The sequence below is a fragment of the Gossypium arboreum genome, chromosome 1 (genome assembly GCF_025698485.1).
Source record: "Gossypium arboreum isolate Shixiya-1 chromosome 1, ASM2569848v2, whole genome shotgun sequence".
Taxonomy (NCBI): Eukaryota; Viridiplantae; Streptophyta; class Magnoliopsida; order Malvales; family Malvaceae; genus Gossypium; species Gossypium arboreum.
The window spans coordinates 112620430-112636825 of NC_069070.1; the positions used below are offsets into that span (position 1 = coordinate 112620430).

General features: G+C 31.1%; 1 protein-coding gene across 1 annotated transcript; it reads right to left on the reverse strand.

Moving 5' to 3' along the window:
- Positions 1-4222: 4222 nt before the first annotated feature.
- On the reverse strand, positions 4223-8872 carry LOC108481890 (uncharacterized). Its single transcript, XM_053030477.1, has 4 exons — positions 8501-8872; positions 6817-6981; positions 6217-6701; positions 4223-4659 (listed from the first exon to the last, which is right to left on the reverse strand). The coding sequence occupies exons 1-4, from the start codon at positions 8781-8783 to the stop codon at positions 4288-4290; spliced, it is 1305 nt and encodes a 434-aa protein (XP_052886437.1). The 5' UTR covers positions 8784-8872; the 3' UTR covers positions 4223-4287.
- Between the last annotated feature and the right edge of the window lie 7524 nt (positions 8873-16396).

Consider the following 16396-nt stretch of genomic DNA (forward strand, 5'->3'; position numbering starts at 1 on the left):
TGAATACACCCATATTCTAAATTAACAAATTACCATGGCAGATACCCTCTTTAAACATACAAATACATACTTCATTTCAAGAACTTCCCTTTAGACTTATTCAATTACATCACAGAACTAAGTCAGCCAAACTAAATTTAGACGTATCATAACCGTATCATAGACTTATTTATCAAAGAAATTTTGAAATTTATTTAGAACTTATTGCAGGGCAAATAATCACATTCTACGACATAAATATCATCTAATACGCCAATAAAATGTTAAAGAACTTGCCACAAAATCTTAGCAAATCACGCTACACAAACAAAATCTTAGCAAATCACGCTGCACAAGCAAACATACAGAATCACGTGTTTACTGTCTCAGTAGACTTTCATAGAAGGTGTCATGGGTTTCTCCCTCATGTACTCGCACATAATTTCATGTCGCGATCTTCTAGTTTGACCTACACATTATTGAAGGCTTCACCATGAACATTCATACAATCATATATTGCCATGGGTTTCAACCACATGGACTAACACATTCTCATGTCGTGATCTACCAATTCAATCTACACATTATCGCAGGCTTCACCATGAACATTCATACAATCATATATTGTCATGAGTCTTAGCCACATGGACTTACACATTCTCATGTCGTGATCCGTCAGTCCAACCTTTATTTTATTAGAGGCTACACCATGAGTGTTTCTATGTCATACATTGCCATGGGTCTCAACCACATGGTATTACACTTATTTTCTTATCGTGATCTGTCAATTTGGTTAGCAATATACCTCCCTTACCAAAGGCATCACAATGAATTCTTTACTCCGAATTTACTTACCCAGATCTGTTTACGCATAGTTGTCTGGTTCATATATTCCTATATTCGACTTTACCTACATACTTACTAATCATTTTCTATTCATACAGTAGTTCATACATAGTATCATTACACACACATAGCATCTTTATTATGCTTCACCCACTTACCCATTATTTGAGGTGTTATCATTATATATAAGTCTTTACCCAAACAATTAACATGCAGGATTCAGAATAGAGACTCACCGAATACTCGCCTAACTTGTAGCTCGAAGCTCTGGACTCGAACATCTATCTTGACCTAACAGCAACAACAAGAGATGGAACAACCACCGATTAAACCAAGAACCTTAGCTTCCAGCTTAATAAGGAAGAGATAATATTTAAACTTAAGAAAAAGAATTAGAAAGTAATATTGAAGGAAAAAGAACTTCCTGATGAACCCTTCACACACATATATATACTGTCAAATCACTTTAGTGTAACTTGACATATGTACTTTGTATCCAGAATTTTTCATTCTTGATGGCCTACAAATTCTGAAAGAAACATAAATGAAAACCATGTACAAATTATATTTGACTAGTTAATCTAGTTGGTCCCTAACCAGGTCACTTTACAACCCAACTAACACAGTATTCAGACAAATTAGGCGTACTAAACATTTAGCGGTAACTTACACCTAACTTATGCTTCGCCTGATATATCATTCTCTTAGATAACAAAATAACCTAAAACCTTTATTTACTCAATGGTGGATACTATACACCACGTTTCAATTCGCTAGAAGACTTAACATGGAAGATTACACTACGCCAAACAAAAAACTTCACAGTAAACACCTTATTCTTGGATCCGTCAGACTTGGGGTGTGACAAGGTAAACAATGTCTCATTACTCAATCCTTGCTAAAAAATACTTTAGGTTTGCCTAATTATATGAAACTAAATTGTGTGTGAATTAGATGTTCCATAATTATCGACATTTACTAAAACCAGTTTAAACACTCCAATTGCATGATTTAAGTTGTTCACACTAATAAAATGAAAAAAAAAAAGAAAGAGGCATCGTATACTCTATTAATTATTTAGATAATAACTCTTAGAATTGTGATTAATTGAGTAATTAAGGTTAAGTGTTTGGATTATCATTTATCCTCGCGTCAAAAGATCATGTGACATCTTAAACAAATCAGTTACTTAGCTGATCATAATAATTATGAGAAGAGCTGGTGCCCATCTAGATTCATGATCAATTAAGTAACCATGGTTAGGTGTTTGGGTTGTCATCTTTCTTCGCATCTAAAGATCAAGTGACGCCTAGACAATCCAATAAGATGCTTGAATTAGAAAAGAAAATAAAAGAATAAAATTTCTTTATGATTGTGAATTTTTTCAACTTTACACTGTCTTGAAATATTTGGTACAAGGTCAACTTTATGAAGCTTAATTGTCTCCTAATTAAAATAATTGTGTGCTTAACTAGACTTGCAAACTGATGTATTTATTATCAAAGAAATGATATATGAGATGCTTAAGGACAAGTATTGGCTGAGTGGGTGCATTTGTCAGTGTGCATATTTGACATGTTTTGGTTTCTAATTTTAGTAAAATTGGGGCATGATTGCTACTAATTCTAATCAATTAAGTTAATTTCTTACAGGTGCAAAATATGCCATGAGGATACTTAAATTTGTAGTCAATTTTTGCAATTGATACATGTATGATATGTGGTCGAGCCATAGAAAGCAATATGGTTGGTGTTTAGCTTGAAGATGAATACTATGTGAAAAATTATAAATCAAGTTGGTAATTGTGGAGATTATTTTGAGATAAATAACTATTTTACATTTGGTCACTGACAAGATCCTCTTAAATAATAAATATTATATTTGGTGATTTTATCATTTTAAAATTTTTGTTTTGTATTCATCTTCATTTTAGAGAGGAAGTTAGGATAGAACTCCTCTCTATAAAGGAGGAATTCAACATTTCCCAATGAGAGAAGAGTTTTTGGAACACTTTTGCCTTTGTTAATAGTATTATTTCAACAATTACAGAGTCATGAGTGGCTAATTCCTATTTCTCTAATCGATGAAGATAGAAATTTTGAGTTTATTAGGATTGTGAGATTTATGTGTTCTTCATTCTTTCCTGTTCAATGGGCATTTACTCATTCTTCATTTTTTGATCTAGGTCTTTGCCACATCTTATTATTCTTCTTTGTATTACTTCAAGTTGGCCTCTTGTTTGGTATTTAGTATAGTAAATTGTTAGTTGGACTAACTATATCCGTAATTATCTTTTTATTCTAATTTTCAGTGGCAACTTAGCATAATTTGACTGAACTAGGTGGTCAGGTTGATTATAGGAATGGATAATCTAATTTAAATGTATTATACAGTAGAGCCTGTTGATTAAAGTCATGTCTTTTTAATTTGTAAGGTTGTTGGTGAATAAAATTTTAAAAACGTATTTAAGGATTGTTCAACTAGCAATGATTATTTGTTGAGTTGTTCTCGCAATTAATTTACAATTTAAGAAAATATTGGTGATTTAAAGTTATTCTTTAATTTTTACAAAAAAAAAAAAAAGTTATTCTTTAATTGCTATAATTGGCTTATCAACTTGTAAGAAGATATAGTCTAATCCACAATCAATCCCAATTAAGATATTGATATTTCACCCAAGGCTAGAGTTTGTCATCATATTGGCTTCCATTTCATTATTCCGATTTTCCATAATTTTTGTTCTCTTGCTTATATTTATTTCTTTATTTTTGGAATAATTAAACTCCTATTTATTTTCCTAGAAGTTTAAATAATTTCTAATCACAACAGAATTCAATTCTGTGTCCAATCTCTACGGGATTCGACCTAAAAAAAATTAAATTTAATGGATTCAATGCCCCATCAAACTATACTACATCTCAAGTTTGAGAGCAATTGGCCGAGGTTGCCCCAAGTCATTTTTGAGTCGTGACTGCCACAATATTCTATCATCTGTTCATTCTATCGCTCATGTTTCTTTTTCCTATATTAGCTGAGAAGGTAACATGTGACAGATTAAATGGCTAGGAAAGCTGAGTATTTGCTTTAATGATTGGGTGGCTAATCCACCACGAGAACTTAAAGACGAGTGTAATCTTGCAGGTTTTGCAGCCGTTGTATTTGATAGGGAAAAAACCATTTTTAGTTTTATCAATCAAATTGGTTTTAATTGCACACATTCCCATTACCATGCCGGAGGGCACACGATAGTAGAGATGTTTCCTATTATTTTGATAACTTCAAATCAACCTGCAATTCAGCTAGTAGTGAAATGTGATGGGAAGTTTTTTTTTTTTTTTTTTTTTTTCTCTTTAATAGGTGTAGACCAAATGCCTTCCAAGTCCGGAGCATTAGACAGTTTTGATCTCATAAAGCATCTTACACCTTAATGACAAATAAGATGATGTTTTATTGTACATAGTCTCACTCAAACACTGAAACATCTCCATTCCAACTGCATGAAGCAATTACATTAGACAAGATAGGGTGGAAAGCGATGTCTACACAAGCTTCCTCGTATGCCTTGATCTTCTTGACAAGCACCGACGATCGGGAGTTATACAAGTATATAGAACCATCTGAGGAACCAGAGGCAAGCTTCTCCCCATCCAAGCTGAAATTGCACTTAATTGGAAATCCAGACACTCCATGGCTTTCAAACCTTTTATACTTGTCTAGCTTGAAGGGAGGTTTTGAAGAGAAAATGGCAATATAATTCCCATTTGATTGGGCCACAAAATAGGGATCGAATGGATGGTACCTAACACAAGGACAAGTGTAGGCTTCTGCATAAACCTGGAACAATTACCAAAATTGATTAGGTCATAAACAATGAACAAAGTTGTCACCTTACATGTATTCATTAAACATTCTATATGCAACAAATCTAGCTTACCAGTATTCTAGAAGTTCAACAATGTTACCGTTTTCACCAAGACAACAAAAATAGCATCTTAGCTTACTAAGCCACATTTGGTGTTAAACTTCATCCTAATATCCTATCAAGGTTGTCTTGAATTGCAATATCCATACGAAAAGGATCAACTGAAAAGATATGATTGGGACATATCCATATCAAAGGGCTAAAGAGAGACATTTGTTACATCCCCTTCTATATTTGAAAGGGAAATAGAAGTGACAAGAGTTATTGAAGTACATGACTTTAGTCCAAGGGAACATCAATCTTACACAGGAAAATAGTATTCTGAAATAGCTGATTGATTATGCATCTTTTCGTTTCCATACAAAAAAGAAACACTTTTGTGCATGCATGTGTGCTTTAATGACACGACTCATATCAAACTCCAAAGTCATGCAAATTGGACCCGACTTAAATGGATGTAACATAAGAGGCAGCATTCAAATAACTCTCTCAAGAATTGTCAACTTGAACAGAAAAGATAGGTGCCAAGTCTACAAACAAACTAATGGTTCATTTATAAACCTCTGTAGCATAGAGGCACCAAGATAAAGTTTGGCCTAAATTTCCTACACAGATAAGCCATGGAATTCTTTCTTTTTACTCGATTTAGATGTGTACCAAACCCCAAATTATAGTCCTGACTAAGGACGCTTTTGTGATTTCTGCCAAGAAATTATTAACACAGAATGTTCAAATCAAAGCATTATGACCTATGAAGCTAACCTACAAGGGGTATATAGGTTACAGCAAAGCATAGCAGATACAATGGCTATTAGCTAGCCCACCTTGACTGAGTCAGCAATAACTTTTACTGTTCTCCTCGAAGCATTGATCAATAACAGAAACAATGCAATTTGAGGCATGAAAGCAAGGGAATGGGTTAAAGGAATTATGTAATACAAATATAGATTCAAACAATAATTCCTAAAAATATGATTCAATTACTTGACCACACAGTAACAGTGAAGATTTATCCTCGCTTGTTCTAGTAATACGTCAAAAGATTGTAAACAATTTTGCACTTACAGCTTATTAAGGTTCAAAAACATTATTATTTTACAATTACATAATGGTAGAGACTTATGTCATGACTCAACACTTGCTACATACAGTTTTAATTCGACACAAAAAATAAAAATCAATTGTGAGAAGAAACAAAGGTTTAATACGGAAATTTTGTGTTTCAATTCCTTGCAAGTAATCTATTCAACTATCTAGTCATTTTAATTTGTAATTTTCTTTATCACCGTGATAGGAGGCCATGCTCAGGAAGAAGTATAGCAAAAGGTAATATATTTAGGTTGGAAGATAGCCATAAACTAACTTTATGACAGAACAAAAGAAAAAGAGGAGGCAATATGAGGTGGAAATAGCTCTACCATAAAAATCTCAGCGATGGAGACTAAATGATGTAGAAATATGTCTCTAACCTCATTAGACAGTGGAACCTGTCTAGAGATGTCCCAGACAATAATGGAATTTTCACTGATGTTACTCCCGGAAACATCACTGGAAGATACAAATTGCTTCCCATCAGTGGAGAATTCAACATCAAGAATTGGACCCAGACCTCGAATGTATTCATGGACCACCTTGCCAGTTCTAACATCCCACAATCTGAGTCTGCCCTTCGACCCCCCAGAAAGGAATAGGTTTGAGTCATCTGGATGGAATTTTATAACTCCAACAACTTGATCATCTCTAAAAATCAGAGATTCAAGACCCTTTTCAACATCAATCAACCTTGATGAACAGTCATATCCACAAGAAAGTACAAATGGTCCCTGCTGTGACCATTTAACATCTTTCACAGCTGCATTATGAAAGCTAAACACACGAGCTTTTTTCTGACCTCTGCTCCATACATTCCATATGCAGATTGTTTGATCCATCCCCGCAGAAGCAAGTAGATGAACTGTAAACTAGATCATAAACAGTTAAAATGGCACTCAGAAGACCGGACCAATAAATATAATGCACTAAAACAACAAAGGTAAAAAGTCGATGGTTTTAGAAAAACAATAGCACACCATGAGTCGGTGACCAATGAACAGCATTAACAGCTTTTGCATGCCCATGCAGAGCTACAGAAAGCTTTCCAGGAATTTGACTTAGCTGTGTACGGCCCTTTGGTTTATGCCGCATCAATGAAAGAACATCATGTGGTAGATCCAGTTCTGAAATGCTTCCAAGAACTGAGAACAAGAGATTACTGTATCAGCAGGAAAAATGACACAAGTTCTTATGATTATAGTAAAAGTTAATCTTGACACAAGTGAACAGCTTATGAGTACAACGACGTAGCATAAACCTTATTGTTATTAACACTACTCAATAAAAGTATCATAAATAATAAGGAACAAACAAGATTCACGAATACATTTGTTATGGTGAATACTTTTATGAACGGGTGAGACTTCGTTCTACAAATAGAGGAAACATCCAATTTTTAACAATAAGCTTGTCAAATATTTGGACAGATTCTGTCAACAATCGGGCTTATACATTTATTCGATCTGGCCCTTTGATTAGACGCGAAAAACACTGAAGGATACAGATTTGACTGGTATAACTATCAGACAGGAGCACATCATCAGAACAAACCATGTTAAAATTTTCTTTCTATCATTTGAGGGCTCATATCCATTTGCTTTTTGCTTCCCTGACCCTGTTTGAAGTTCCAACCCAATAATTGTGTACACAAAGGAAACACAAGCAATTCTAAAACAAGCTGTAGAATACATGAGTAAGATATTATCATATTAATGCCAAAAAAAAGAGTTAGTCAAATTTTGCCATTAGTCCCGTGTACTAAACTGCAAATTTAGTCACTATACTCTAATTTAATCATTTTTAGTCCTTGTACTTTTCGAATTTTGAAACTGTAGCCCTTGTACTTTTCAAATTTTGAAATTTCAACTTTAGTCACTATGTTAAATTTTGTTGTTTCCGAAATTTTATGCAATAAACAATTATCACACGGAAATTCAATGTCAACTTACTATTTCCATATAATAGTCACAAAAATGCCACCTCATTTTAGTCAATGAATTTAACGACTACAAGTAGCCTGAGACATGACTTAAAATTTCAAAATCCCAAAAAAATGGTTTCTAGAAATGATTGACTCAAAGCACAAAAACTAAATCACAACTAACGCATGTAGAATTTGACCTAACGAATTTAATTGTTACCGATTATGCCAGAAAAAATACTATAAAAATGACTAAATCCACAACTAGCAGAATCTGAACAAAAGACTTCAATACACAATGTAGAGGAAAGAAAATGGGCTCAGTGAAATAGGCAACAGTAAAAAAAATGGCACTAATCTTTGAATGAGATAAGATCATTGAACTATACAAGGAATATTAAATACTCAAATAGAGTGCAAGGCAATTGAGTCTCGGCTCCAGCCGCCTCCTTGCCAAAAGGTAGTATCAACAACAACAACAAAAAAAAATTTACATGAACATTTTCTTCCTACCGAGTCACCAATTCAATCCAAAATTTCTCTACTCAATTGAAAACACAAATTAAATTAAGTTTCTAATTTTAAACATTGATTATTTCATCAATGACAAGACTACCCATTTCCTCTTTTCACTTGGTTTTCAACAAAATAATAATCAAAAACTGCAACTTTAAACCAAAAAAAAAAAAAAAGCCGCTAAAATTGGGGAAATAAAAGAAAAAGGCAAAAGCAACAAGTACCTGATTGATTGATGACATGATGATCCCGGTGAATCGGGTTCGGTTCATGAGCCTGGGAAACCGCACCAGCAAGTGCTCGTTCCCTTTTCGATATGTACCTGCCGGGAAGCGGAGCTTCTTCTCTCTTTTGAAGATCCAATGTGGGAAATAGGTATTCGGGTTTGGGCCGTTTGGAAGGGCGGAAAGGGAGGTGGTGATGGTTTACAGGTTTGGGTTCAGGGTCGGGTTCGGGTTCGGGTTCATCGTCTGAAGTGTTGGAGTAGGCTTTGAAAAGAAGATCCATGGCTGAACTGAAAAGCTATTTTTCTTTTTCGGCCGCCTTTTTCAGTTTTTTTCTCCGAAAGGGCAAATTGGGTGTTGCAAAATGGCCATATAATTTGTATGCCATTAATCAAAGCCCATTGTACTGGAAAAATGGGGCTATTATTTAACCACTAAGGCCCATGATCTTAAAAATATGGACCCAAGTGCCTACAAAATTCATAAATACAACCATTCTTGGGGCCTAAAATGGACCTAAGGGTGGTGAACCATGCCCATGGCTTTGACAAATGGGGTTTTTATTTAACCATTATAAGCCAATGCCCCAATGAAAGATGCTTTATAACATTCATAAATGGGCTTCTTTATTTTTTTATATTTGAATGTAAATGTGATAAATTAATATATTTGGTAATATTTAGTTAATCGCATAACTTATTTTTAACAAAGAGAAAGAAAATATTTTTCCTATTTTGAAGAGGTTTTATTCATTTTCTAATTTCAAATCTAAAATTGTATTAACTATTGTTTATTTTATGTCTAGTTATTGTAAGGATTAATATTTGATACACTTGGAGTATACTTTTTTATTCTACAAGTAGTCTTAAAATTATCATGTCTCTTTTTTTTAATATTTTGTAATACTTCTATATGACACTTTTTACCCTCTTAACCACGATTGTAAAATCTAAAAATTATACCAAACATTATATAAAACTTGTTATATGTGTTACTAGAAGAAATATAAATATTTTATTTTTGGATATTATATAAAACTTGCAGCCTATTATTTAATATTGGTTAAATTTTTTATATAAATTAAAATTGAGTAATATATATTAATGTGCTAGTGAAGTGGAGAAAACCAAAGATACTCCCCTCTTTAAGGTTTTTCCTTTACTAAATATACTTTTTTTAATAAAAATACTTGTTACAAATCATAATAAGATATAAAGGGTATTTTGAAATTTCAAAATTGGGGTGATGTTGTTACGACACTCTTTTTTTTTTTTTTTTTTTTTAAATATATATAGGTTGTACTATTGTAATAAAATATGGATCTGAACAGAAAAACTGGTGATGGGCCCTGAACAGCAATAATGACTATAAGAGAATAAAGGGATGCAGGAAGTAGGTCCGACCAATCCTTCCTCTTCATATTTCCATCATCAACCCCTTCAAAAATATATTTTAAAAAAATTAAATAAATTGGACCTTACTTTTCCAGGCTCCCCCCAGGGTCCTACTCTTCAAAATCATAAACAACTTTAATCAAAATTTTATTTTCAGACTAATTATATACTAACCCTTTTCTTTTATGTATATAAAGAATAAAGAATAAAGAATAAAACTTTATAACTATTGCTATTATTGATGCAAAAATGAGGTCATGCTGTCAAGTCTTTGGCCTAGAAATTCAACCATGTGCCCTAACCCCCACACACTCAAACCTTCTAGGACTGTATATTCTTCTTAACAATTTTTTGCAGCAACTGACAGCCAAATTATGGTACTTCATAGGAGTTTTGATAAGATATATCATATTTTGTCTTCCAATGGGAAAAAGGGTTATCAATAGTGGTTTAGAAGAGACAAGTCCTAATTATTCAATCAAATGCTCATTCCAATTACATGTTAAAAATAAGAAGCGGTTTCAGGTGGGGCTAAAGTCTGACTCATGCATTTTATTAATATGACTGACTCGAAATATTAGTTTTAAATTTTATTTAAATTTATTAATATTTATAGAAAAAACTAACTAAAATCAGTTTAGATGCATCAATATTTAAAAAAATATATAATGACGTTTAATTATATATGTTTTAATAACATTATATATATTTCTTTTATTAATTTTCTAAACATTAAAAAATAATATTTTTAATATTTACATTACAATACTATATATTTAATTTTTATATAATATGGAATATAAAATATATAAAATTTTAATAATCTTAAAATTGATCAAATCAAGCACGAGTTATGAATATTTAAGTCTAAGTTCATATTATATCATAAGTATACTTAAATTTTTTTTCCATTATTCGGATGGACTTTCAAGTTTAAATGTATAATTTTGAAAGGAAAGATAACTCGAATTTTGAATAGGTGTATATCTATCTAAAGTTTAATAATTAATTTGTGATGAAACAATAATATTGGCAATAATGAATTATATATGGAAAAAGAAATGTAAGCAATTGAATGTTGTTATGGTGTGTGTGTGTTTTTTAAAAAGAAAAAAAGGATTTTAGGTGAAAGCTAAGTATTCTCCAAAATATTTATAACCTCAAAGAAAGCAAAGAGAAAAAGAGAAATTATAATAGAAACCGACCAAATAAAGGGGGGGAGTGAAAAACAAAAAGGATAAGAAGACAAGCAATGAAACAGCATTCAACCCAAGTATTTCAAATATTGTAGGATTATATAGGAAGGGGGTTTTGTGAAAGGTGGGGACCAATGTAATTGACTAAAACAAAATTCAATTTCACTATTTAAAAGTTAAAAGAAGAAGAAGAAATGAAAGGGGCTAAAGGAATGTTTCATCAAAGAGGGTCAAGATCCATGTCAACCCCCACCAGGTGGGATGACTAATTAGGTGACAATGACCCATCCCCACTACTAGTCAATTTCTTTATTTTTACACCTCATCGTTGTATTGTAACACACCATGGACCTTTCTTTTATATAACATAAAATTCATGGTGGAAACTCCAAGTACAATTTTCAAACCCCATGAGAGTTTGTAACAAAGTCAATGAAAAGAGAGATAGTCTTTTAAGGCACAACTCTCTTAAGCCTTTTACTTTTTTGTTTTCAGATTTTTAATCTGGTTTTTCTGCAATTTTCGGATCAATTATTTAATTTGATTTCATTTTAATAAAATTGTCTGATAAAAATGTGTGTATATAAATTTAAACTAAAATTATTTTCCCTAAAAGGGAAAGTGATTTTAGCTTAAATGATGAGATTATAGGCTTAGAGAGTTGGTAAGGATGATTAGAATGTGGACAAGTTAGAAATGGTGGGATTAAACAATGTGTAGACTTATGACCATATATTAAAAATTATCCTAGATTATGTTTTCCATTAGATGTTACTAGAATAAGAAATTAAATAGGGATTCGATGTTGTTATAATAATTAAATAATAAAAATTGGGTTGAACAAATAAAAGTGTTTGTATCCATAACCTCTTGTCTTCTTGGTGTAGCCAACAGCTTTTCAAAGTTTAATTGGCTATTATTATACGGAGATGTTCATCAAAGTGGAAATCTTAGCTGTTCTTTTTTTTTTTATATTTTATAAAGGAAATATGAATCATGATGACTGAGCTGTAACGCCCATATTTTATTACGCATTCACAGAGTTAATAAGTGTGTAACTATATTTGACTTTGGGATTCAATCAAGGATGATGTCTTCAATAAGATATTTTTGTAAGTTTGACATGAATTTTTTTTTATATCTCTTTTAATATTATTAAATATTTAATTAAAGTGATATCTCGAATTAATTGTGTACCAATTAACTTTATTTTTCTTTTGAAAAGCTAACAAATGTTATTAAGGAAATGGTTTAATTTTGATACTAAATTCATTTACTAATCATTGGTAAGCATCCATAATTATTATTTTTTAAGTGTATATGAAAAATTGCTTAATAATTAGATTTGAATATAATTATTTATAATTATATTTATGTGAAATATTTGAGTAACAATTATAATTAACAGGTCTCACTAAATTTAATAATTGGAGCGCATCAATTATTTACTCTTAATTCTTATAAAGAGTTGAAAATAGAAGGAATTATTTATTACCTAAGTTGTAATTCATTGGCGAAGTGTTTATCTTCTTTAAAAATAGTTTGAGTTCAAATTATCTTTATATAGATAAAATTGACGGTGTAATAAAATTTTAAATATTAATTATCCTAGATGTAATTTAAATTCAAATTGTATTAATTACATTTGTTATTTATACTTTACTATTAAAAATTGAAAAGCGAAAGCTAAGAATGTAAACCATTAAATTTGGTAATGCTGGTTTTCAACCCTTTACATAATAAGTCAATCACTAAAATTATATCAGTTGACTACTGTTAGATGGTTATTGAATTTATTGACTTATGACTTTGCAAGCAGATATATATAGTCTTTCTAGCATGAACCAATCACATCAAACTATTTGATTTTTAATATATATTATAAATTCTAGTGTTAGTGTTAGTGTTAGCTTTGACATGTTCCATTTGCAAACCTTTAAATCCCTTTCAATTTTATGTAGCTAACTAAATTATAATACTTCAGACAATAATAGCTTGAAAGAAAGAACTAAACCTACCCATTATGAAAAAGGAAAATATTAGCCTCCATTTTTTAAATATTTTTAATAGATAATCATATGTGAAAAGGGATTAGTTTTTGAGTAAAATATTTAAAATTTAATAAGTTAATTTTTTATATAATGCTTAAAATTATTTATATTTTCTTAATCTTTAAATAAGAAGATAAAATTAATTTAAGCGTGCTTAAACTTACATCCTCCTATAATAGTAACATTAAAGATGATAATTAAGCTAAGACGCAATTAATAACAACACCGAAAATTTTATTTCATTGTTTAAAATTTTAATTTTTATAGAATAAAGAACATAAAAATAAACTTAGATGCACACAAATGAATCATGCTTATATAGATTTCTCAAATTACAGATCAGAGGCAGAGATTATACAACAGACATGCTCTCGAATGTTACACATGCAATATCAGCATTTCAGATTTAATATTTCACATGCAGGCACTAATCAAATAACAAATGTATTTACATATCATAATATCGTACATATCAAGCATACTATCACACTATTAGAAATAACATTAACAAAGGCAAAGTATCAGATTTCATGTCCATAATACCTATATAACTCCTTTCGGAACCTATAGAGTGACCAATTTTTAATTGCACTTCAAATATTGCCCTAATGAAGTTTTATGAAAATTGGGCCCACACGCCAGTGTGGCTCACATGGTCTGTCACATGGTTGTGTGGCGTCGACAATAACTTTTTAGCATCACATCGTTTGTTTTTTTTGTTTTTTAGGTTTTCGTTACACACCTGGTCGTCTTTCGATGCTGACACAATCGCCACAATTCCATCACCTAAAAATGACATTCAGAATGAATTAATCTGAAAATGTCATACTAAATCCAACCACTAAATCAGACACAATCATTAGACATTTGGCCTAAAAAACATAATCAATCCCCCTTCAGACATTCAATTACTCACCTAACAGAACAGTAGTTTCTAAGGCTCACTAACCGTCAGAGGAATTTTCGTCTCAAAATTCACACCTAAACAAATCCAAAATCAATTAAACCAAAATCGTTCAGAACAAAATAAAAAACTTCACATACCTTCCTTGAAAAAGAATAAAGCAAATAAATGATACTACTAAAGAGAACAGGAAAACACTTATCTCTATCAAGAACACATTGACAACCTGTTCAAAACTTGCACAACTACGAATAAACACAGAATAAGTGACAATTTAGGACAAAACGTCTTAATGGCAACAAATGAACAGGAAGAATGACACTGAAGAACCAGGGTTATTATTATCCAAAATTAAAATGAGTAGCAAAAGAGTGAAAAAGAGAAATCCGAAAATGGAAAAATGGCAAAGAAGAGTTTCAATCAACAAAAATGAAAAACAACATAATGATGGAGAAGGTAAGGGGAAATGGACAGCAACACTAGAGAGATTCTAAGGAATTAATAACAACCACCCACCAAATCCTATTAGTTATCCTAATCAATTTTTTCTCAAAATTTAAAACCAAAATTATTCCCATTTGAACTTAGACCAAACAAATAAGAGAATGCTTAACCATTGAATCAACAAATCATTCTTGTCATTAGTTGAACGAAAATAATACATAATTCATACATTCAAGGATAGGGGTTAGGACAAAAATAACAAAAATTTAAAGAAAAGGATTTGATCATAGGATCTCAGACACACATAATTAACACTTAGCCACTAAACCAAATTAACTTACTTGGCAAAATTTTCACCCCATTAATTCAAAAATAAAAATTAAAACATGACCGCTCTTGGTTTCACTAACCCAATTTATACTAACCTGATTTTCGGGATGTGACATTATGATTAGGAAATGAATTTAATTCTACTTGAATTGTGTCTTTCTATTTTGGTCAATTTCTTTTATGACTATATTTCTTAACAATTTTATTCAAGATCCTTATTTTGTTTCATTATTTCAACAATAATATTGCATGCAATAACATTGTCGATAACTTTTTTTATTTTGATTCCACATTTTCTTATAGTGACATAACTTATTGAAATATGTTCATTTCACAGGCTTCATCTTCAAGTACCTGAATCTTTTCTGGAGTTTTAAATGATTAGTTATGTCTTGGATCTCTTTCAGAACAACCGCCTCCACTATATGACCATCTAGATTTCTTATTTTCTTTACAAAAATTTCCATCTTTGAAACTAATCAATCTACCATGCTTCAAGCATGCATTACTTTCATTTATTTTAAATAGGTTGTCCTACTGGGACTTTCAATTCAAATCAAAACATTGGCTAGCATATGACACTTGATTATTTTCATTTGACCAATAAATGCATTTGGTAATTAACTTGCAATAAGGTGAATTATCTTTTAAACTTCTAGTTCAAATTACTCCCTATCAAGATCTAGACAATGATAATTCATTCCAAGTAGCTATTTCATCGAACTATTATTTGCCTCCCCCCTCTAATGTTAGGAAACTATTAAATCAAAATAGTAATCACAAATCATGTCATAATTAAATCTCCAACTCATTTAAAATATATAATAATAAAATGAGACTCATAATTAATAAACAATCCCAACTTTCTTTGAATACCTATTTTGTACATGGTGGTGGAGCAACTTGAACATATACCCTCAGATTAAAAAAATTCTAAAATAGGTTGTATTTAACTCCTGACCAAAAGCCAATTGTCTTGAGGAGTATTTATCATAACTTAACATGATGCGTACAAGTGCTTAAGCATGTAAAATATCATATCTTTAAACATATGAAAAAAGTTTTATTCTCAAAAGCAATGGTTTAATTTGTCTGTTAACTAGACGTGTTTAACTCATAATAATGCTAAAATATTTTATACATATAAACAATAGACTTTGTGATACTCACACCAATAATTTAGCATACCATAATCACTTAAAGCCTAGTGACAAACTTACCAACATCAACAAGAATGATCTCAATTGCATAATCTGAAAGTCTTGTTTTTGAACTAATTATTAAACAAGTAATCTCATAAACGACAAGTTGCAAGATGATAACTCACATGTGATTATCTTGTAGATGCAACTACCAAAATTATACTAAAACATCCACTTGATGGATACATGCGATTATATTTCTTTCAGAAATGTAAGGGATTCAACCAACTTTAGCTAGTGAGGTTCTGATAAAATCATTTTCTTTGAGAAAAAGCAACACATGATAATTCTTTAAAATAAAGAATCTTTAGGTTCTTTAATGAATATCCATGTAAATTATCATTTGTCGCATCATTATTGATCAAGATGGTCTAA

Coding starts and splice junctions, on each gene's coding strand:
- LOC108481890 (XM_053030477.1), bottom strand. CDS start 8,783: ATGGATCTTCTTTTCAAAGCCTACTCCAACACTTCAGACGATGAACCC. Junction 6,702..6,816: donor TCATTGGTCACCGACTCATG/GTGTGCTATTGT, acceptor TCTAGTTTACAG/TTCATCTACTTGCTTCTGCG. Junction 4,660..6,216: donor AGGTTCCACTGTCTAATGAG/GTTAGAGACATA, acceptor TAATTGTTCCAG/GTTTATGCAGAAGCCTACAC.